The following is a 24852-nucleotide window of genomic DNA, read 5'->3' as shown; positions in this document are numbered from 1 at the left end:
GCGGTTCAAAAAAAGGAGTGAAAACAGAATCACGCGCAAAGATACGATTCGAAACACGCAATAAACCGATAACGACGGTATAAAACATTGCACGAGAATAGAAAGGAAAGAACTGCTTTTTTTTAATCGCAAAAATATTCGTTCGTCAGAGATTAAATTATCCTCTCCCCGATCAGAGAAGAATTAATTGCAAGACAAAATTATCCTTCGTGAAAACTATTTTTTCTCCTTAAAAGGGAGGGAAGAAACGAGGAGGAGAAGAGGAACAAATATCGGACAAATATCGATACGAAGAATAGGAAGGAGGGGAGGGATAGGGCAGGGAGGTGGAGAGAACAAGCGCGATGGAAAAAGCGCGAGGAGGAGGAAAGGGGGTGGGCATTGTAGATTGGATGGTGACAAGATGCGGTAAAATTGCAACTGTCGGATCTCACGGATTCACGTACAGCTGCCACGTACAGCCGCGCCGTTCAGCCAGATTTCGCGAATGAGCTTCCCCTTCCCTCTCCCCGTCGATCGATCGACACAACGCGCTCCCTTTGACTCCCGCGACTTTCACGATTGATGGAACGATGCCGTTTAATGCTGCGTACGTTTCGTTCGTGCTTTATTGGCTTCCGCCAATAACGTTGAAGGAAAAGGAACGAATGCTGGCAGATACTTGCTGGGAAGGAAGATGAATTATGTGCACGCATCTCGTGATTCTTCCGTATCTGTTTGATTCCAACCAAGCCTTGCTTGGCTCCAACCGTCAGTCTACTACTACTTGTTCGATCGTGTTGCTTTTTCAAAAATTTGCAAAAAGTATTTAAAGCACGGATCGAGGTAAAAAGTTGGAAAAGAGAAAACACAGTGAAGGACAGAGCGTGGGCGATCGTTCGTATATCCACAATTGTTGGGAGGAATCGGTGTCGACGCGCGTAAATCATGAAAACGGGACGGGAGGGGAAAATTCGAGCGGCGAACCGATTATTCGACGCGGTCGCCGAAATTGGTCCGCGCGACGACCACCGATGGAGATGGATTATTGATCAGATTATCTGGAAGACGCGGCCGGCTGTTCGATTCGCACACCGAATCGGATACACGAATTATTCGAATCGCGGTTCTCGTTGCTTCGATTTCTCGAGGATCGTGAAATTCTGGGAAAAGGAAAATTCGTGGTATTCGACGATGTTTATAAATTTCAAAGAAAATTTTTAACAAAGATTTCTTCGTATAATATATTTTTAAACTCGAAGGTTATCGTAACGATACCTTTGACGTTTTGTAACAATGATATCGTAGAAATATAACTATTTGTGGATCAAGTTATTGATTATATATTAATATAGGTAATTACAGGAAGAATTTACTCGAAAACTTTTTTAATTCGCCACGTGTCAATTGCTACGTGTCAACGTCGAATTATTATTATTATTATTATTATTATTGTCGGAGCGTGTATATAAACATCTAGAAGGATCGCCTTTCGGGCATTTAAAACAATGCCAGGCCAGTCAATAAATCAGCGATAATGCATTCATCGTAATGAATAAATTGATCGAGTTATTGTACGGGGGCGGCCATATAAATTAACGTAGACGTCGGCGTGTCGCGCTTTGTTCACACCATGTAGAATTTGAAGCACGAAATCTATACTGCGCTGTTGCTACACCGTTGCGCTACGTGTGTGCACGCCAAAATGAACGTATAAAACGATGGTACTTGAATGAGAATGGTAGAAACCACGAATCACTTTGTATCTTTCATCGTAGACGATACATTATTTTTCTTTTCTTTCTCTTTTTTTTCTCTCAATACAAACAGCGAGAAATTATACGTTATAACGTTATTTATTACGTATGTTCGTATGATGGACGCGAAATTTTCGTAGCAATGGTTTATTCGATTATACGGGGGTTAGAATTTTTATAAAATAATTTATATTTGTTTCGAAATTTTTGATAACGTAAGATCAATTTATACGAATTTCTTGAAACATTCTGTTTTAAACTCTCTTTAACGAAATGGAAAGACGAATTAAATTTAGATCTTTCTTGATGAATTTGGAAATTCGTTGTGCAAAATGCGATACGCACTTTTGTCGAATTTTTGTGAAATATTTTACGCAGGTGTATAAAAAGAAGGATAATTTCCTTTATGAATAAATGAAAATGTGTAATTTTTACACTTTTCGTATCAAAACATGGTAACATAAAGTTTATATATTATTTCACACTGATAAAAGTTTTCAAAATATTTTTCCTCGATTTTAAATTTTCGATATTAAAATAGGTGTATTTATAGTATAGTATAGCTGCGTTTATGGAACTTTTATTATTTTATATCCGCAACGAGAGAATTACAGTGGATAAAAATTTTCGAAATATTTTGCTTTTATTTTCGTATATAATTCGATAATAAAACAAGAATATTTAAAAAATGATTTATCGTAATAATGGAAATTTTATTATAAAAAAAATGGAATTTAGATATATTTCGTAAAATATTATATTTTGAAAAAACTGTATTAACATCACGTAATACAGATAAAAAATTTTCATACCGGAATGTATCATAAAATTTGTACACATATTGGCAAAAGTTTTGAAAACATTTTATTACAAAATTCAAAACTTTTGAGTCTGTTTATTAAATGTTTTTTTTTTTTAATATAAATGCCATTAAATGCCATTTGAGATTGAGATTTAGAAAAGTTTTTAAAATACTAAACTTTTATCGTCAATTAAAAGAAAAAGAAAATAATTTTTGTCGATTCTATATACGAATAAAAACGGTATATTTTTTATTTTTCTACGTGTCGTAAATTTTGCATTGTTTTCACGTTTAAAATCCTTTTCCATAAATGCAATAACGTTTTCAAATATGATGCTACCTTCAATCTCTTTAAAAACGAAACTTATACGTAAATTAAACCTTTTTTTTTTTTTTTACAATATCACAAGATAATAATGTAACTTTTTAGACGAAACAAAATTTTTTTCGTATGTTTTCCCTTTAATCTTTACTCTGTAGTACAAGTAGTACAGCTCTGCGTGTAACCGGGCAAGTGATGAAGCTCGAACGTAGCCCGACAAGTGATACAAGCCAGCGTAATGTCGAACAAGTAGCTTGCATCTGTACATGATCAGTCGCGTATACATCCAATCCATGATCGAACAATCGTTACAAATTAAAAATTGGCAGCACTCGATTAGAAAAAGACTGTTAAATTGTAATTATCACTCTCAATTCCCACATCTATTGTACTTTTTAAAAATTATATCAATGAATTTCCACGCGTTCTCTCGTAACCAAAAAATTTCTACTTTTCTAATTATTTACTTTTTCAATCTAAAAATCGTCATCTCATGAATAACGAGATTCATTTCTCGAACTCTGAACAACAGAAACAAAATTCCTTCCCAAGCAACCATCTCGATACCAACACCATAATTATCCCCGATAGTACAACTCCGCACCGAAAACCAGAGTTGACAAAACAATTTCATCCTGTCCCAGCTTCTTTTACCGGTTAATTCACTCCTGCATGATTTATCGCATATCTCGGAAGTACACCCTCGTCCACAAGTATATCCCGAACACTTTCCTATTACAAAATGATTTTCGCCAAATTTTACAACATTTGTTTGCATCAGAGGATATATCTCAATAACAAAGAATATAATACAATATAATCAATTTTCTTTTTATCGATATGCTTTTATCGTTATACGCGGTTATCTTGGCTCTTCCGATATTTTTCTTTTTCGCTTAATTCGTCGTAGAAATTTTCACGAATACTCTCGTCTCGATTTTCGAATCGACCCCCCACCCGCAACAATTCCATAATTATTTAATTATCGTTTCCACGACGATAAATAATTTATACTTATTCTATTACTTATGGAGAGGACTGTACGTGTGCGGCAACAGGGCCGCGCGAAGATTGATCATTATTATAATCTGGGTGGCGGCGTACGGGAACATCTGCTACTGCCAACTCCTCTCATCTATCTCCATCACGCGGCCGTAGTTTCGCACATGCATAATCTCGAGACCCCGTTGTCCGACAACCAAGATCCATTTCTGATCTTATTCAAACCCGTTCGCATCCTTTGCGTTTGGGATTCAGTGGCGTGTTTCCAAGCGATGCTGTGGATCTCGTTTAATTAGAAATCAATCCGCGTCGTTAATTTGTAATTTTCGAGAGGAGAATTGGTGGGGAAATAAGATCGATCGATTCGACGGAGAATGGTGAGGAGAAATTATTTTTCAGACTATTATTAACGAGAGGCGAGTCTCGTTATTATTTTTTCCCTCAGATTTTCAGCTGTGAAAATGTATATAACATTTATATAACTTATACGATATATAACGTGATATAATTTGCAAGTTTCATGCGGCAATTCGAGTGATTCACGTTAGATTTTCTTATCTCCAAATAATAATCGGTATTGGTTTGCGAAATAGGTCCCTTGGATCTTTATTTCTCTTATTACGAAACGTAATATAAAATCATGTTATCCATAAGTCACATATCGCAAAATCGTCTCGAGTTGCGCAAAGGATTGATAATGTTGAAACATACGATAAGAAAAAAAAATTCCTTTCTTCCTTTCTCGTTGTGTCTCCATTGAAGAGCCATCGATCGATTACAATCGCACGAATCTACGATGGAAATCGAAACGAAAAATCGGATTGAACGAATAAAAGAAAAATTATCGCAACGAAGGGGCTCGTAAATTCATTCAAAAAAAAGAAAAAAGAAAGAAAGAAAAAAGCCGCGATCCTTGTTTAAGACTACCTCGAGATATCTCCAGATAACCGATCTCCTCGATTCAAGAAACAGATACACCCCCTTTCTCTCCCATTCCTTTCTATATTTCGTTTTTATTAATTCAATTCAATCTATTCGATATTCATCGACGCGCGATTTCGTCCGAATAATGGCGGCATAAATAAAGAAAAAAAGGGGGGGGCGAGGTTCGGCCTTTCATTAAATTTATGATAAAGGATTCGAAGGGGGGAGGGGAAGGGAAAGACTTGGTCTCGTTTGGAAACCCTCCCCCGCCGGAGGGAGGGTTCCTCCACTTCCGCTCGGACGTATTGTCGCGCGACAAATCGATCGTCGTCCGCTCGGAGGGGATGGAAAAATTCGATCTCCAAGTGGAAAAGCAATAATCGATAAGATGAAACGAGGGGATTTTTTAAGAAAAGGATTTCTCGTCCGTTCCACCATTCCTGTGATGCGTTTATCCAAAGATCCGATTCCCGTATTATTCCGCGATTTCTTCCCCCCCTCCCTTTTGATTTCCCCTTTCGAGGGTTGTATTAAACGTTTCTTTCCAGAGATATGAATATGTATCCGGGGATTTTGGGAATTGCGAAGGGGAGATGGTGATCAAGTGCGTTTGTGGAATTCAATTGTGAATGTTTGGAGAAAGAATTTATTTATGGAATAGATAGAAGGGTGGTGTCTGTGATCTTTTTAATTTCTTTTCTTACGAAATTTTCCCTTTGATGAACGATAAATAATGGTGATTTTGATCGATACGGAGATTGGATCGATTTCTTTTAATTTGAATTAATTATTAGCGGTTAGATTCGAATAAATTTAAACATACGGATTTGTGCGATTAAGATACGCTCGCAAAGGTTGATTCACTTTCAAGATTCATTTCTTTGAAGAAGACGCGTTGTCGTTTCTGATTCGAAAAATGATCATCGATCGATGTGATACTTCTTTTTTTTTTTTTTTTCTTTATTTTTCATGCTACTTGGTTATATCCATTGATGGGCAAAAATTTAATAGTTGAAGTTACATAGAATAACATTATTTCGTAATATTAATTATAAATAATTGTAATTGCAACAACAAGATTATGTGAAATCGAGGATCAACTATAATAGCTACGAACAAATAGTTAACAAGTACAATTACTCGAACTAACTTTATTCGAAATTTTTAACTGATTACTTTTTTCAACGAGTCAAACTCTGCCTATATCATCGATAATCGGTCAACGAAATTAAAATTTCGAATAAACCTCCCACCTATTATTACATTTGCTTCCCTCACTTATTAATTATTACGTAATAATTATCTCCAATTATTCGAGTACAGTTACCATACATTTTCAATAATATCCTGGCTTGATCGTTTAATCTCAGTAATTCCTCTGTCACAGATATCTCCGCGAGAAAGAGGGAAGATTCGAAAATGGAATTTCATTTTTTTGGACAGGAGCAGCGTCGTCGTAGGTTGTAACTAGGGGATGCAAATTTGATCCGGCGTGGCGGCGCGCCGAGACGCGGGGCGTGAAAACGTATTTTAAACCGGGCCAAATAATTCATCCGATGAATTATTTCCGCTCGCGCGACGCCCGTTATTAACGAGGATCGATCGATCGCCCTTCCACCTTCGCCGCGATCCAAACGCGATTCTTATTTTATTCCTCTTTGGAATAATCGAAATAACGCAAAATTTCCTTTCTTATTTACCGTCTACTCTTTTGGAAGGTGGACGATAACGAAATTTTCGATTATTAACGAGGATCGAATTCCATTTTCATTTTATTTCTCTTTTGAATAATCGAAATAACGCAACTTTCTTATTTACCGTCTATTTTTGGCGCGAAGGTGGACGATAACGAAATTTTCGATTATTAACGACGATCGAATTCCATTTTCATCGCGATTTTTATTTTATTTCTCTTTTGAATAATCGAAATAACGCAAAATTTCCTTTCTTATTTACCGTCTATTCTTTTGGAAGGTGGACGATAATGAAATTTTCGATTATTAACGAGGATCGAATTCCATTTTCATCGCGATTTTTATTTTATTCCTCTTTTGAATAATCGAAATAACGCAGTTTCTTATTTACCATCTATCTATTCTTTTGGACGGCGTGAAGGTGGATGATAACGAAATTTTCGATTATTAACGAGGATCGATCGATCGAATTCCACTTTCGTCGCGATTCTTATTTTATTCCTCTTTGGAATAATCGAAATAACGCAGTTTTTTCGCGGTTTTTTATTTACCATCTATTTTTTTAAATGGACGTGAAGATGAACGAAATTTTCGATTATTAACGAGGATCGAATTCCATTTTCGTCGCGATTTATTTTATTCCTCTTTGAAATAATCGAAATAACGCAGCTTCCTTTCTTATTTACATCTATTCTTTTGGACGGCGTGAAGATGGAATGAAATTTTCTTCTATCCGTTTTCCATTGCGCCTTTCTCTTTCACGGACAAAGGATGATCGATTTTTCTATGCTCGTAATAAGAAATATAACCGCGTAACGACACGCGAAAGTTGCAATTTTTCAATTCGATACAAGAAAATACGGTTTTCGATTTTTTTCGAACGCGTTTCGTTTCGAAGGAGTTCTTCTTGTCTTGGCCCATTACCTCAAACGCGACGAGAAAACCGTTTTCACGGTTGTCCGCGCGCACTGGAAAAACGCTGCTCTCTGCGTATTTTTCCCTATTCCCCCCCTCCCTTCCCCTCCCCTTCCCCGCGTTCCCTGTTCTCGAATCCTCGCGCGATGCTGAGCATCGCGAAAATCGAACGATCTTTCACGCGGAAATCGGCCAATCTGGTTCTCTGAATTTGTCTTCGGTTCGTATTTACCTTCGCTTCGAGGAAGAGAGTTGGCCATTTTCTAAACACGTTGTGCATCGAAAAAAAAAAAAAAAGAATTTTTAATAGAGGATTAATAAAAGCATAAGTTGAAGCTGTTGATAGTATTTATTACAAGGAAGAAATTTGAAGAAATATCGTAATTATATCGCGTATATTTAAATGTTGAAATCGAATCTCTATTTTCTGGAATAGAATAGAAACAAAATACAATTTCTCTTTTCTAAAACTTGAAACATTTAATTCGAACGGATAAAATTGTTCCATTTAAAAAAAAAAAAAAAAGGGGGGAAGAACGCAATTTATATTAATCCTTCAGAAAAATTGTTTCGACTTCCTCCAAATTTTCGATATTCTTCTCGATCGATATTAGATCGAAAAGAATCGCGATCTTTCCTCGCTCTCGATGTATCGGAATTCATCGATATTCAAGCATCCGTAGGGGAAAATAGAGATTTGAAACGAAGGGAAATAGAGAATAGACGCGCGTGGGGAGGGGTGGGTGTGCAAGTGCAAGCGCACCAGGGACGATAATTCAGAAACCGGAGAAATCAATTCCGGTAAGCCGAATTCGACCTACATTCCGCATCGATTTGACACTACACCAAGCCTGAGATTAAACGGGCCGGGAACCGAGTGACCGCGTCATCGGCCCGCTAAAATATTTAATTCGAAATCCGTCGGATTAAAAACCGTTTCCCTGCTAGCCCAGCAACCCCTCTCGATTTATGGCCGAATCGTTTCCTCTTCCGTTATAACCGTTCTACGTGTACTACGATCAATCGATTCTTCTCCCCCGTTATTTTCGAGATCAATCTTGTTCGATTATTTTTTTCACGCAATTTCACACAATTCTACACTGTGTATGTATGTATGTATGTATGTATATTGTATGTTATGATGATAATACCTACGAGATTTAATTGTCGATTTATTTTTCGCGCAATTTCTACTCGACGAATATTTATTTACAACGCAAAATTTATGAATTCTTCTCATCGTGTTTTACATAAATTTGTATTAAAAAAAGATTTCAGCATTTTTAACCACCTATCTCAAATCGGTGAGTGATTAAGTGATGAATAGAAATTCTAAATTTATATAGAAAAATAAAAGACTAGCATTTCTTAACTGATATTATACGATATTTTTATACTTATGGAGGGAAAGAGAGAGGCGAGACGATATACACTTTTATATTTATAGAAAGATAGAGAGAGGCGAGACTTATACAATATCATAAATCAAAGTTGAGCTAGGAAATCCTAAATTTGTATTTAAAAAGGTTTTAACATTTTTTAACCACCGATACACGAATACACGATACTTTTGTACTGGTGTGGAGAGATAGAGAGAGGATGTGTCAAATCAAAATTGGATGATGATGAAATCCTAGATCGTTTGTCGACGCACGAACTCCATTAACGTATATCTATCTGTGTCTTTAATCTGCCCCTCAGCCTGCATTCTGGAACTCGTGGTCGGTCAGCAAGGGCCGGTGTTCGTTCTCGAGCCACCGAGCACCCTGGTCTTTTCCAATACCACAGGCTCCCAGCTAAGCTGTTCCGCTCATGGGAGCCCAACGCCGCACGTCACCTGGATAACCAGTCCGGATCAGAGATCGGTCACCGCAGTTCCCGGGCTAAGGTGAGTTAATTAACATAAACATCACCACTTTTAACCCCGTCTTAAATCCTTTTGAACCGCGTAAAGATCATCCGTGTCCCTCTTTTCACGTATTTATATCTCATTGCTTAGGTAGAAAAGAAGAATTTTTCCAAATTTTTCATTAAAATTTACAAAATATATCACAATGATACTTTTATTTTAAAATACAGGCTTTAAAATATAAATCTTTGCAGATGGAAATATCTTAATAGAATAATTGGATACAGGAATTTTTCATATTTATAATAAATATCATTTCTATGATATCTCTAAATAACAATTTCACCTTTGCTTCAACAAACGAGGCCATTATTTATTATCGCGATCCATCTTGTTTCCAATATATCAAATTTGCGAATTAAATAAATTAATAATCAATGATATATTCGTTGTGCATCACTTTACCCGCCGTCGTATTTATATTCATATATAATAAATACATTCTCAAATGGATAGATAGGAAGAACACACGCGCAGAGAGAAAATGGTTTTCAAAATGGGCTTCGCTGTAAATTCCACCGTTAGAGGTATCGCCATCCAGTAGTAAGATCGGCGAATTTTCGGCCGGAAAATTCGCCGATTCGTAAGAGTTGGTTGCCGCGATAGAAAGCGGGTAAGCGGATTAACGTGGCGGGATTTAGAAGTTGCGAGCCGCTGTAAATTGTAGGAGTTTCGAACGGGGCGGACTTAGCGGTGGTGGGTTGAAAAATACGGCTGCCGCGAAACGCATAATCACGTAGTTGAACTTTTGATATTAATCGGGGGCTGGGATAATTAAATGGCAACTTCTTCTTCTTCCGCTTGTCTCTCGAACGATTTCCATCTCTCGTTCGCCTCCGTTTAACTTTTGTTTATATCGAAAATACGGGATACGATTAAGAAAGTAGTGGTTCGAAATTCGTTATCTTTTTAAATTTCTTTCTTTCGATTTTTAATTTTTTCCCCCGCGTTCGATCAATTGTGATTCCATAACAAATTTCACGTGTTCGATTTACTCGATCGGATTATTGTTCTATTATCCTTATCAAGCGATGCTAATTATACCTTAATTAGATATACACCCCAAAAACTGGAACCGATCGCTAATCGATTGCACGATACGTTCTTTCTTTGAGTTTTAAATCGTATTTGTAACGGAGAATGGATATTTAGATGAATTTTTCAGAGATTTTCGGACGATTTTTTTTTTTTTCATTACGGATAAAATCGAAGATAAATTTACGATAAAGAATAAGAGAGAGAGAGAGAGAGAGAGAGGAGGAAAGAAGAATTTTATACTTGTTATCATTCCGGAATTGAAATAAGAATTTTTCGAGAATTTATTGGGAGGTTGCAGAGCAGGTATGGAGGTCACGAAAGGTTTGGTATTATTGGAAGTTTGACGCCACACGTCCGGCAATATCGTAAACGTGGCACCTGGGGAAACCATTTCCTCCCGGTAATTGAAATGTTCCTTATCCAATGGTCGTCTGGTAAGTTTGTCCGCAAGCAGAACGTCCCACAGGAAGGCTGCAAGCCTCTCTCGTTCACCCTACTTCGATCTCTCCCGCATCGTTAATGAACTTTTGAACCAACGAGTATAATCTCGCGAAAGAATGAAAAAAAAATTGGGACGGAATGAAACACGATTTCTTCTCGAGCTTTTTGATCGAGTCTAATTTCTTCAATTATATATTCTCACTAAATAATTTTAATTTCTCGTTTAACTCGTAAAACTGAACAAGTTGAACGAAGACACTTTCGACTCGTCGACCGATTATAATCGCTCTCAAGAATTCTCTCAGGAGAAAGATCCCCTCGCACAAGAGGGATCCGATCATTCCGGTTTATTCAAAGAAACAAACTCCTCCCTTTATTTTCTCATCCTTTATATCCGATCGATCAAATTCAAAACATCTAACGCGGAGCAGACATTAGCATTGGAACATTTTGAAACGAACTTCCGTATCGAAAGCCGCAACGCTCTGTGGGGAAGAATTCAAAGCGGAAGCAAAGCCTCTCTCGTTCATCCTCGTCAAACGTTTCCTTTTGCTCTCGATTCTCGGTTTTTCTCAGTAATTCAGACGTCGCGCTTTTCTCTTCATTTCGCGAAACCCGGCGACTGTATCTTTCGACAAGAGTCGATCGATTAAAGAGGAGGAGGAGGAGGAGGAGGAGGAGGAGGAGGAGGAGGAGGAGGTTGTTTTTCGATGAAGGAAAGAGGGGAAGGAGAAATCGGTGGAATAAATTCCAAGGAATGAACGAGAGAGAAACGATTGGAAAAAGGAGGAGAGAAAGGAAGAAATTATCTGGCTGAGAGAGAAGCTGAGAATCTAATACGCGACGTGATTCGATCCGCTCGAACAAATTTGTCTTGCGTGTAACGTTTATTTACCCTCGAAACAGCTAGTTTACGAGCGGAACGAATATTTGTATAGTTAAGTGTTCCGATGGAATATACATGACGTTGTGGAAAGTTTGCCACTGGGTGTTAATCTTACCGTAGAATCTCGTAAATTGATGCGATCAACGGCTGTTAATACACGGCTGTTTATTTACCACGTATCTATAATTCTATTAATCCTCAATTCAGAATTTGAATAGGAATTCGTTTAATCAGTAAGAAACTTTTTAAACTTTGGAAACTTGTTTTTCAAAAACAATCTATGAGTTGTTAAGCGTTTGCATTTTGATAAAACAAAAAAAAAAAAAGAAAAATAATCATAATATATATACGGTAAACTTTCATCTTGGAACGATTGTAAATAAAAAGGAGAATGGTCATCGGAATGTCGAAAAATTCCCTTTGTTGAATAAGTAGTATCGATCAGCGCATCGGTCGAACGTGGAAATGAAATGGAAGCGTAGTCGAAGTGGAGCAAGCCGTTAAATAGTCAGGCTACCATCGATACGAGACGAATACAGGCGTTATACTTTTCCGAAAAGAAAAAAAAAAAGCTAGAAAATAACGACAAACCAATATAGCAACATCAATAATAATTAAACAAGCGAGAATTGATGGGAAATCAAAATAAACGATCGCGTTGATGGAACACGATCGCGTTAGAGCGGACAAGTAGAATAGGTAAATATTGACAGACACAATATCTAATCAGACTAATACAACAGTGGCGTGTTTTATCAAGCAACTGTTACACCGATTGTGTAAGTAATTAGTACAAGTGGGTTACGTAGCTGGTTAAGTAGTGTGGCAGGGTGTGTAGTTAAACAAGTAGTGCAGGGCAACGCTTTATCAGCCCGACTATCATAAACGTAACCACGTTGTTCACGTACGTGGCCGCGTGTAATTATGGGACGAATACCGTATTCTAATTAAACTTGTAACGCAAGAAAATCTGTACTCGGGCCGAGAGATAATTTTGTAATTTGAATCGTGAAAATCGTTCGATTCTTCGATGATACTTAATATTCTTTAATGGAATATATATATTTAATGAAATGGTATAACGTAGTGTGTGTTTATAATTTAATTCCCCTCGTGATTCTAAATCTGGATATATCACTAGAATGTGAATGAAATTTACAAAACTTATAACTCCTTTTTTTTCTTTTTTTCGTTAGCTTCGAATATAATTTTTTCTTCATCTTTATTTCTTTTCGCGAATATTCTACGTTTATTATTTATTATTTCATGATTAAAAAATAATAATAATAAACGATACACTCGAGAGAAGAAGATGCGAACGGAATTTTATTTTCCGGGATATTAATATTCAATTTATTAAAAAATTCGAATTATTAATAAACTGGACGAAATCGATTCGCCCGATTCCCCCCTCGCCTTGATTGAAAATATATATTACTCACCGTGATGTTACACACTCCGTGAAATAAAAACGAAAGAAACGAAAAGATCCGATTTCGATTTGCTCACCACCGTTGCTCGTGGAAATTTTTGCTTCTCGAGGAAAGTTTATTTCCAACGTCCGATCGATTTTACTATCGATTAGCGAATTTAAAACGCGCCAGGCTTATCCTCCTGGTGGGCAGAGGTTCGTGAACCCCATTAAGCGTTAATGTAAATCATTCTCACGGCAAACATCACGCGCTTGCCAGCGCATTTAATCCTTGCCGCGTATTTATTATGCGCCTGGGAACGTTCGCATGCCTCGACCATCGTTCGATACGATCCTGATGTTTCGAGATCGAATTTTTTTTTTTTTTCCTTTTTTTTTCCAATGGCAAAATGGAATTCACGAAATTTCAAATTCGAACGAAGCTCGATATCGTGCTTAAATATTCGGAGCAAATCGGGGGGAGGGGAGAGGATAAAATAGACTTTTATTTTTGTAATTGAATTTTAATACGAATTACGACGCGAAAGTTTTTTTTCCCGACGAAAAAACTGTCTGTCAAGCGCAAAAATCATCACTTTTGAATTTTTGAAAACATCCATTTTCATTCGTTTCTCTCGATTTTTTTTCTTTTTTTTTTTTTTTTTTGAAGGAAAGGGACAACAAAACAGTAACGTGTTTTCCACCACCATGTCCCAAATTCCTTCATCCCCGAGCTAACAAGCGGAAATCTCGCGACGGTTCCACGTATGACGAGTTCAGACAAGCGGAAGGTAACCGGAGGTTTGACCTCTCGTCGAATCGATACCGGTGAGATACGGGGTGAGGGACATTTTTAGCCATTATGACGCGAATCTTGAATGTTTCATCTTGTTTGCGGGTAATTCGATTCGGCTAATCGGCTCGAGGGAACGTTTTTCCAATCGTTGTGGAGAACTCTGTTAAATTTATTTAGAGACTTATCGAGTCGACAAGGGAAGAACGTGAAATCGAAAAACGTGAAATTAGAAATATAAAAATCGAATTGAAGTTGTATAACTATTTGTGAAATATATAAAAGATATCTGATTAATTTTAATTTGTATATATGGAATGATCGATTGTGTAAGTTTATTCTTGAAAGGAATATAGATAAGAAGAAATAAGGATATTAAAAATGCAAGTATTTCTCCGTAATATTTTTCCGTTTCCGATTCTAAAAGTATTGAAAATAAAGATGAAAGGAATTTTGCAAAGGGATAAAATTAAATAGAGTAGAGAAGAAGGATATTCTTCTTCGATGAAAATTAACTAATTTTCTTGAAAATTCTTAAGTAAAAAAAAAAAAAAAAAAAAAAATTCCAACGAATCGCGGCAGAGTTGAAATACGACGTAGGATTTAATTCTCTATGATTTAATATCAAGTGCAATATTAAGATTAAAATTTTTTTCTCGTTATTCATCTCGTTTGTTCACATATTTTAATTATCCCCTTAACCACGTATTTTTCTACCGTATTTTAAAGAGCTTTAATTCCGCGGAATTAATAAAAGATATTTTCTCCTCGGAAAAAGAAATTTTCTGTTCTCCTCGGTAACAAAAAAAAAAAGGAAAAAAAAAAAGGAAGAAGAAAAAAATCACGATGACGAAGTAAAAAAAGACGAAGTTAAAAAATGTTTAAGGCTAAATTTATATGACGAATGGGGAAAATAGGCAAAGACGTTGGAATTCTAACGTTTTCATTTTCTTTCTTTTTTTTGTTTCCTTCTGGTTGTTTCAGACAGCTGCTCGGGAACGGCACCCTCTATTTTCCGCCATTTCTGGCGCAGGATTTTCGAGCGGAAGTGCACAACGCTAGGTACAGGTGTCGTGCGACCAGTTCAGTAGGAACCGTGCTTTCCAGAGAAGTCACTCTTCGAGCTGGTGAGTTTAGTAGTAATACCTTTTCCTAAATTCAATATCGACCGATCGAATTATCCTATAATTTAGTTTCCTGATTTTAAAAAAAAGAAGAAAGATTTTTTAAAAAAAAAATGAAATTCAAGATTTTTAATTCTGGAATAAATTTATTTACACCTTGGGATTATTTTTAAAAAGGAATTAAAAGAAATTGATGAAATTATTTCTTATGACAATAAAAGAATTTCCAAGAACTTCTATTTTTCATTAAAAACTCATTTCTCGTTTAATTTAAATTACACACAATTCAAAAAAAAGAAAAGAAATTTAATTAACCTAAATTTAATTTAACATTCCTGAAATTTCGGAATTAAAATTTTAATAAATTATCTGATATAAGATTCGTAGATAAAATCTAGATTCCGGATCAACGTGGTAGATTCGAATCTATATTCAAATAGACTATCACGGTGAATCGAATATTCTTCAGAAATCTGATAGTATTCTACTGCTGGTCTACTCTAGTCAACAGTGCGAAGCATAATTGAAACGTGTAGCACGTACTATATACATATATATATATATATATATATATATATATATATACACACATATGTTTCAAATGGCAAACAAATAAGGGTCTGCGCTCGAATCAGAATAATTAAAAGATCCTGTGCGTTAGGTTTTATCCAGGCAGTGTACTCGAGAGCAGTCCAGCGCGTTAATAACATAAAAATAGCGTAAAATATAGCGAGGGAAAAACGTTCGCTTTGCCGTGTTCCCACAGGTACAGACAGAAGTCTCATTATCGTGTCCCCAGTGCGGTGCTCATTAATTACTATATCTTTTTTTTCCCCGATCTCGCTCGGCATGTAGACACACGCAGAAATGGCACACGCGATATCGTGAGCATAGTAAAATCAAAATTTCGATCTGAAATTTATAATTGAAAATTATCTTATTGTTTTCGCGAACAGCGATTCGTTTGATGCGAATGATGAAATTTTATTATTTATTTATTTTCCTTTTTTTTGGATAATTTTTCTTAAAAATATTAATCGATGTAGATTTTTTCGAAATTCGATTTTGAGAAAAATATAGGAAAATTGAAATAATATTTTATGAATAGGGATAAATTGTTCAACATATTCGTTTTATCTTGAGAATGTAGGATAAGTGCTATTTCTTGTTCTATCCTTTTAATAAAAAAAACATTTAATTTTCTTGCTTCGTAAAAGAGACGTTTAAAAATAATCGCAGTTGATATTTCGATTATCAAATTATTTTTATGTAACAAAGATAGGTTTGATAATAAAAAATAAAATACATGAAATTATATAATATTAATAATTCGATGTATAAAGATATGAATGAACAATTTTTAAAATTTTAATTCACGATTTTCTTTCTCTACAATACAGGTTCTCTAATGGGGGCCATGACCATTATAGGTCATAAGACCTATCCATATCCATAACTTTCGTCTATTTCCGCCTCGTTTTCCGCGCCGTTATACGCGAAGCGTGATCCGTAAATAGGGCACCTACTTATTGTCACTAAACAAGTTGTTGCGGATCAAGTTACGAATATACGTTTGAATAATAATGCTATTATCTTAAATACCTTTCTTCGCGTTAAGAATCTACGAACTCTGCATTTATATTTTCCGCTTTTCAATTAAAATCTTTTTACTTACATGGCTTGAATACTTGATCAATCGATAAAATGATGAAAAATTTTCTTATTACTTTCTGTTTCAATTTATTCGGTCAAATTAGATTAGCTTTATTTTACATCTCTTTCACTATACTTTCTCCAAAACCAATGACTTTAATCAATCAAATTAAGTTACATAACCTCAATCGTGCAACACATCACAAGTTTACGATCTTTATTACTAACGCAATGTTTTCTCGAAAAACCATATCAAAAAGATCATCGTCACATCCACTCTTCCACTCTATCAAAACACGCGAAGCAACCAACGAAAAAAAAAAAAAAAAAACTCGAAAAGAAACGATCCCATTCATCGATACGTTTTCCCTCCATGTTGCGCGAATACACAATAAACGTCAATTACATACAGTGAACGTTGAAACGTGACCGGCCGCGACAACTGGCGGAAAGTTGGTGAAGATCCCATTATGCCGGAAACACAGGCCGCGTTTTCATCGTAGATGTCTCCGTGTAAATACTGAAGGGAAAACGCAACTGAAAGCCGTTAAATTGTATCGAAGGAAAGTTCGATTCGAGCGAGTTGGCGAAGAGAAAGAGATAAAAGGAGAATAGGATGGAGGTGTGAGGAGGGAAAGAGGAGGAGAGAGCCGTCTGCAAACGTTGTCGAGAGAACAGGGGGACAAAAGTTGGTCCGGCAGCCATGGGCTTTACGTGAGCCACCATTTAAATGGCTGATTTTATGCCGACCAACGCTATACAAACCCGTAAAACAGGCTACGTGCCCGTTACGGATAGCACTTGTATATTGGGAACCGAAATTAGAAGAGAATTTCGAATCCTTCCATTTAACTTGCCTTCGAGACTCGCCTCGTTGCTTTTTTAATGCGGTCTCGCCGACACTGCCAACTGTTTTAGTTACGCGTAACGTGCGCTTTTTTTTGTTGCTTTGAATCTCTAGTCTTTTGTTCGATTGGAAAAGAGAAATTGTATCCGGGAATCGAGGAATTATTTTGTTTAGGTGTTTTTTTTTTTTTTTTTTTTTTTACGAGTAAGTTTAAATAATTATTGTTTTTCGAGGTTAGGTGAATACTTTGAGATGAAAAAAGGAATAAACGTTTGTTTGGTGGTATTAATTGGATATGTTTTAAATGAAAAAATAGACATTTTATTTTACAATGGAAATATTTAGTTTTCGGTTAGTTTTTGGAAATTAAGCGAAAGAAGGAATTGGAGCGAATTCGCTCTGTTTCGAAAGATTTTTCGTTCAAGTTGGAATGCGATTCCAAATAAATTTTTAGCTCAAAATTTATAAAAAAAGAAAACAACAATGGAACGCAAATTTTTATTTTTCATTGTCCCGTTATTCCATTACGATAATTGGAAAAAATTTCCAGCAAAGATCACGATTAATTAAGTACGAGGGAAGTGGCATTTATTTTCCGAGCATTTCGATTTCCAAGTTTCTCGAAAGAAGGACGACAGTAAATTCTGGCAAAGTTCTCGAGACCTTTTGGAGGAGCGCGTATCGATTGGACGGTTTCTTCGTCCGGCGGAAGTTCGTAAGTCGGGGCCGTCAATGGTAACAGAAATTCTTCTTCCTACTTTTCGTCGAGTCATCCCTGTCTGCCGAACTTTGGAAAGTTTTCCGACAGGAAACGCGCGCGTACACTGGCTGGCCAATTTGACCAGAAGAGGGGAAGGAGGAAGGGTTGGAGGAGGGGGAGAAAAAAGAGGAAGAATTCGAAAGTCGAATTCTCTCGCGATCATGTCCATACATTTTCTAGCCTTTTGATTCTTCCTCGTCTGGAAGTCGGTCACTTCGCCAACTTCTCGACTCTTCCACTTCTCGAACATGAATCGACCAACTTCCACGTGTTCTGCTATCCTCCTGTCGTTCGTATTTATCGGATGCGAAAAGCGGAGAAGTTTGTCGAAACAATTCGAATCGATCAGTGTCGTGCAACTGATGGATATATCTTGAGCAAAAAATTATTGGCCGAATTATTCGGCGAATCATGATCGATTAAAAAATCGATGATGAAATATTAAAAAACGTACACAGAATAAATCGTTAAATTATTTTACATCTTTTTGTTGATTGAGAACAAGATATATTTTTCATTGTTTAAAAAAAAGTGAATGTCTACGAGTTAAGTTTATCGTAGTAATTTAATCAAAGTCTTCTTATGTTGTTTCTTAAATTATTACAAAGGACAGAGACCCCCTCCTCCCTTCGATCCTTCTCGAAATATGGCCTCCAATTAAACGCCATTCAATCCCATCGTAATCCCATCAAAGATGCAACAACAACAATCGAATCACCGTCAATTCGCCAAGAATTTCCGCCAAATTTACTCTCAAAGTCCAAGACTCCTCCCCCTCCCCCTTCCTCGCCAGTTTTCCAGTGGTAACAAGTTTCCCGGACTAATAAACGACGCGACTTTCCTCTCTTCTTAAATGTAATTACCGCCCTGCGAAAAGGAAAGAAAAGGGAAGAAAAAAAGAGAAAGAGAGAGAGAGAAAGAAAAAAGGAAAGAGGGAACGTTGAACGCAAACGATCATCAGAAGTCGCATCTATGAGACGGCGGCGTTAATTAAACCTCGTTACTTCCCTTCGAATCTCTCTCTTAACAACTTGCCGTCCAATCGAAATCCCCGATAATCTCTCGAACGATCGAAGATGTTGTTGTCTCGAGCCTTTCTCCTTGCATACGTGTATATATATATATAAATATAAATCCATATCTTGAAAAAGAGAGGAGATGGAAGAAAGAAGATTTCTTCGAAGAGAGTGGCTCGTTATCAACCACTCTGTTTCGCTCGACGTCACCCTTTCACTGCGCGCCGCGCAGGAAACCATCCCTGAATCCAAGAACCGAGCCTATCCCTCCCCTCTGCTTTGCACGCGCAAAACTCGAGACTGACAAACCCCTGCCAAAAACTCCCTTTACGCGTGCACAGTCTTCTTCCACGGCTCGCACTGCGAGGTCGACGTGTCTCGCACAGCCGGAACAGAAAACATCGGCCGAGAGGGGGGAGGAGGCGTTCCAAAGCAAGCCGAGGAAGGCGACCCGTGTGGAAAAGGCCCAGTTCATTAAAATATGTTCCAGCCGGCGGTAATTACGCGTTTAATTATTTAAACGAGTGACCCGGCATTCAGCAAGATTTCACCCCCTCCTCCCTCTCTCTATCCTTTTCCACCTCTCCTTTCTTCCTCCGATTCCAACTCTGGTTAAACTCCTCCAACCCCTTTCATTCTTACTTTTCTCCCCACACCGTTTCTCGCTCTCTCGTCGCGATGATATCAGAGGCCATCTAGCCATCTTCATCCAATCTTCCTACTCTTTTCTCGTTCTCCCCTCCCCTCCTTTCTCCCTTCCCCTGACAGAGTCGCCTCGGACCTTCCGTCGCGGTTTGCCATTCCCTTTCCTTTTTCCTCTTCTTTTCCAAGGCGAGGTCTTTCAACGCGCGACGCCCTTTCAACCCGAACCGCGTACCGTTTCCGGTTAACCTCTATCTTCGTCGCGGCAGACGGAGAAAAGGGAGAGGGAAGTTGGAGCGTCTGCCACCGGCCAGATCCGACGCGGATACCGCGAGATGAGACGGTTAATTGGTCGTGAAGGGGATATTTCGCCAATTCGTTTTGCCATTCGGAGAGGTTTGCGCTCCCTCGTGCTCCCTCCGCGTTTAATTAATCGTTGGCCACCCCGCGAGAACTGCGGCGAATTTTTTCAGAGACAACGATCGTAGATAAGGGGTTTGGAGGGGAGGGAAGATCAGAGTGTTGGAACTTTTGTCGGCGTAAGCGAATCAGGTGTTTTTTTATTGTTATTACTCTCGACGAAAGGTTTGACGAAGAGTCAGGAGAAAAGAGAGGGTAAGAATTGGTTTCGAGTCGGTTTAAAGAAAGGAGTTAATTCTTTTTGTCTGTTTAATTGGGGATATAAGGATACTTTGATCTTGGGAGAAGATTTAGTTTTAAATTAGAAATGAAAATTTTCTCGGAACTCGTTTCGTTTTGAGAGAATTGATCGTGATTTTACTTAAAGATATTCTTTTTTTTTTTTTTTTTTTTTTTGAGATAAGATTTAACAAAGAATTAATCTTTTTTATATATAAAATATAAAGGGAATTTTGACGAAAGGAGAGAAAATAAAAATTGATTTCGACTTGATCTTGGAAGAAGATTTGGCTTTAAATTAAAAGTAAAAATTGAATTTCCTCGAAAATTGATCACTTGATGAACTCATTCATTCCTTTTCCCAATGAAGAATTAATACGATACATAAAATACGAAGAATGAAATTATTCCTTTCTTCGTTTTTCCAACAGCTTGTTCTCCTGTTCAATTTCAAATGGAGAAACTTGGAAAAACGATTAATCAGTTATTAATCGATTATTAATCTGATCTATAACTCTGAAAAATTCCCTTTGAGTTCCCTAATCCTAAATAATAAATTCAAAATTAACGTGTGAACCCCGTTGAAGTAAAATCAAAGTGTTTTGAAAGTGGCGTAATCGGGATCGCAGAAATCAGAAATATTGTTTGAGATTGAAAAAGAAGGAAGACGTCCGCATTCACGTATGGAATCACACCAGTGATGAGAAGGAATACTCGATTAAAGAGGAGCAAAGCAGGCTGATTTCCGCGCGTTCCTCGCTCTCTTCTCGATGCACGGTATCGCGGGTATGAAAGGGCCGAGAGATACAGAGAGAAGGCGAGGCCTTCTGGACCACGGTGAAAAGCGATGAGGAATTTATCTGAAATGACATCGGCTCGACCCTCGTCGTCCGCCAAAGGACTTATTCCCGAGGAGAGCTGCATTGTCTGAGGAAAAAAGGGGAGCCGTGCTACCCCTTCCTTCCTTCCTCCTCCCTTCTGCTTCCTCCTCTTCGTATATCTTTCCTCTCCTCCCCCTTTTTCCTTTTCTTTTTCGCTTTACACTCGCGAAAGAGAGCCGTGTCGTGCCACTTGCGATCATCATCTTCCGAATGCCACGAAAGAATAAACGCGATTAATCGACTCGAAGAGGGATTTTTTTTTTTTTTACAGAGAAACAGGAAAGTTTCTTTGGAATTTTTATCTACTGTTATCCTTTTATTTATTATTTATTTTTACGAATGTTTGTTGTTGGTGTTGGTTTAGATTCGAATTTAAAAATTGAAAGGATGATTAGGATGATCTGTATTTCAATTTTCGACTCGATGTTGTTAGACGGAGAGGAATTCTTCTGATCGTTGCATTATAATTAAACGAGAAATAAAGGAGAGGAAGGCGGGAAAAAACCTCTTCAATTTCAATGAATGAAACCATTTATCCTCATTTTCAACTTTAAATTTAATACTCGCTAAAGCGAATACTCGTCTATCCTATTTAAATTCTATTTATGCGAAAGAAACAAAATAAAAATAAGGAAAATTCCAATAAGATATAACAATAAATTATTATTATATATATATAAACCAAAAAAGAGGATACGAATAAAAATATTCGAAGAAATTCTCTCTCTCTCTTCAACCTCGAAAGAACGGGCCATCCATCTTCGTTTCATCCTCAACTTCATATCTAACTTTATATCCATCAGAGCGATAACATTCTCAACTTAACATCCAATTTTATATACATAAAATGGGGAAAAAAAGAAAAAGAAAAAGAAAAGAACACAAAAAACAAAAATTCGATACGATGTCATCACAAGAATAAATAAAAGGATGGCAAAGATATTCCGTAAAAGTTACCAATCCAAACTTCAACTTCGGCTATCTATCGAAACGATTTATCAAAAATTCCAACGATAACAGCACAAAAGAAAAATTTCAACGAAAATTTCAAAAATACAAATACATTATACGCAGAAGGAAAGAAGACAACAAGGATGTTCAAACGCAAAGAGCTTTCGCTTCGACTCTTGTCGAAGATACGAGACAATGCATAAAGAATAACAAAAAAAAAAAAAAAAAATATCTCTTCAAAAAAAAAGAAAAAAGAAACCGGAACTGCTTCAAGGATTGATCCATCTATCGGCGTGTTACGTCAATCTAGGGAGAGAGATGGAGATGTCGCGGGTTTGTGCCGTGAATCGAAAAGAAACTTAATCTCAGGCTGCGAATCGACGGGAAATATCGTTCGCCCGGTTCGATGGAGATCTGCGCATATTGGCCTCGTTTGCACGTTTCGTTTCGTTTCCCCTCCTCTCCCACGGAATTTGATCGTTATCCAGGTATTCGTCAGCCTCGGCGTTCTCCAAGTGGCTTCCTAATTTTTCACGTCTCCAAATAGCAATCGACCAGAAGATTCGACTTTCCAGTCTCCCCCTTTTGTGCCCCCGATATTTCACGCCTCCGTTCTCACCTCTCGTTTCCTATCATTCGAATCCGTTTTATCTTTATATGCCACGGAATTATTCCCTTGTTTCTTCTTCAACCTTGGATCTTGAATTTTTGAATTTCGATCTTTTCCAACTTTCGATCGTTGAAATTTTCGATTTTCTTGATAATCTAATCGCGGAAATTCGATCGAAACGATTCTCAGAAAATTACATTTTAAAATTAAATTCGTCGTATTTTTGGTATTTCGTGGACACTTTTGAGGCTCCTTTCTCTCGCGGTAATTTAAATCTTTTGCTAACTTTCTAACTTAAATTTCGATGGATCTTTTCGAATTTTCGATCGTTGAAATTTTCGATTTTCTTGATAATCTAATCGTGGAAATTCGATCGAAACGATTCTCAGAAAATTACATTTTAAAATTAAATTCGTCGTATTTTTGGTATTTCGTGGACACTTTTGAGGCTCCTTTCTCTCGCGGTAATTTAAATCTTTTGCTAAGTTTCTTCGGGTAGTTACGTGGTTTCAATTTACGTTCCGCGTAAGTAAGCAAGAATTCCAAGAATTCCAAGTAAATTCTTTCTAAAGCTAAGTCGTTTAAAAAAATTAACGCCACGTTAAATGTCCCTTGAATTTCCTTTCCATCCGAAATGTTATTTCTAAATTAATGACTAGTAGAAATTGAGAAGAATTTTTTCTAAGAAAAACTTGCAACTTTAAACGTGGAATAATTTCACGTTCAAATTGAAGGAATAATTTCATAATATCAATTCCGCCCGTGTCAGCAATATACAATGAATATTTAGATAAAATTGATAACAAAGAAAAATTAAAGATCTGGAATACTATTCTTGAATAGTATCTTCTGGAAAAATACAAAAGTTAAGACCCAAAAAGTAAAGAAGATTAAATTATTATCTTCGAGTGGAAAGAATGGTATAATTCAAATCGCATCCTGAATCTCCTGCTTTCAAGCAACATTGAACGTACTCCTTGAACGAATATTCGCATTATTGCAAAATTTTCGAATGTCAGGAGCGGGGAAGAAGTGACTTAAACGCGTTACGTTTAATACTTAAATTGTGCCTCCGAAATGAGACGCGTAACAGCGTGACGCCCTGGCTGACAGTGCTATTAAGAGCAATATCGTAGCTACCTGTCAGATCTGGGAATAAATGGAGCGGCGACGGCGGAACTGCTGGAGCTGAAAACGAATTTCCGGATGCGACGCTAATCTTATCTCCGCCGAGGGAATTTACCTCGACAAACGTCCTCCTTTTCTTTTGGATTCCCTTTGGATGAATGAAAGGGAAATTTTAATAACCAAGAATATCGGTTAAAGCACCGCTTAATTTTCTTTTTGATACATCTTGTATCGATATACAATTATTATTTTTCTTTCAAGAATATTTATTTTTGGCAAAATAAAATTATTACGGAAGATCGTTCGACGAAGGAATGGAAAGAGATTCGTTAAATCCAAATCTTATTGGAATACGAGCGATCAGATCCTTTTGCCACTTCTCTCTCTCTCTCGAAAATAAGAGACTTTTGAGATTGTTCGATCCGATTCGTCGATTTAACAAGGATCGCGGGTGTCTTGTCAGAAACGTTTGGTCGATTTTTATCCTAAGAATTTCCCCGCCCGGGATATGGAACGGATGTCACGTCCATCCACGTGATTTATAGCCCCTGCCTCGGTATTCGAACGAAACGTGTCGGTAAACAAGGTGGAACGTTTGGTGAAAAATCGAGCGAAAAGGGGGATTTATGTAAATATCGGATGGACCCAATCCACTGTCACGTTTTCTCTTTTATAGGTCGTGTGCGTTTCTCGAATGAAATACTCGGTCGATTCTTCTGCTCTGTTTA

At 37.1% G+C, this 24852-nt stretch overlaps 1 protein-coding gene across 1 annotated transcript in view; it reads left to right on the top strand.

Moving 5' to 3' along the window:
* Window positions 1–24852, top strand: part of Dscam3 (Down syndrome cell adhesion molecule 3) — a 94007-nt gene that overhangs the window by 40355 nt on the left and 28800 nt on the right. Inside the window, 2 exon segments of the mRNA XM_031919994.2 lie at window positions 9097–9283; window positions 14858–15000. Coding sequence (XP_031775854.2) covers window positions 9097–9283; window positions 14858–15000 — 330 coding nt within the window.

This window comes from Apis florea, unplaced genomic scaffold (genome assembly GCF_048593485.1).
Source record: "Apis florea isolate Af1SG1 unplaced genomic scaffold, ASM4859348v1 contig_3158_pilon, whole genome shotgun sequence".
Classification (NCBI taxonomy): domain Eukaryota; kingdom Metazoa; phylum Arthropoda; class Insecta; order Hymenoptera; family Apidae; genus Apis; species Apis florea.
Note: the sequence above shows the minus strand (reverse complement) of the source record. Positions and strands in the feature narration are given on the sequence as shown.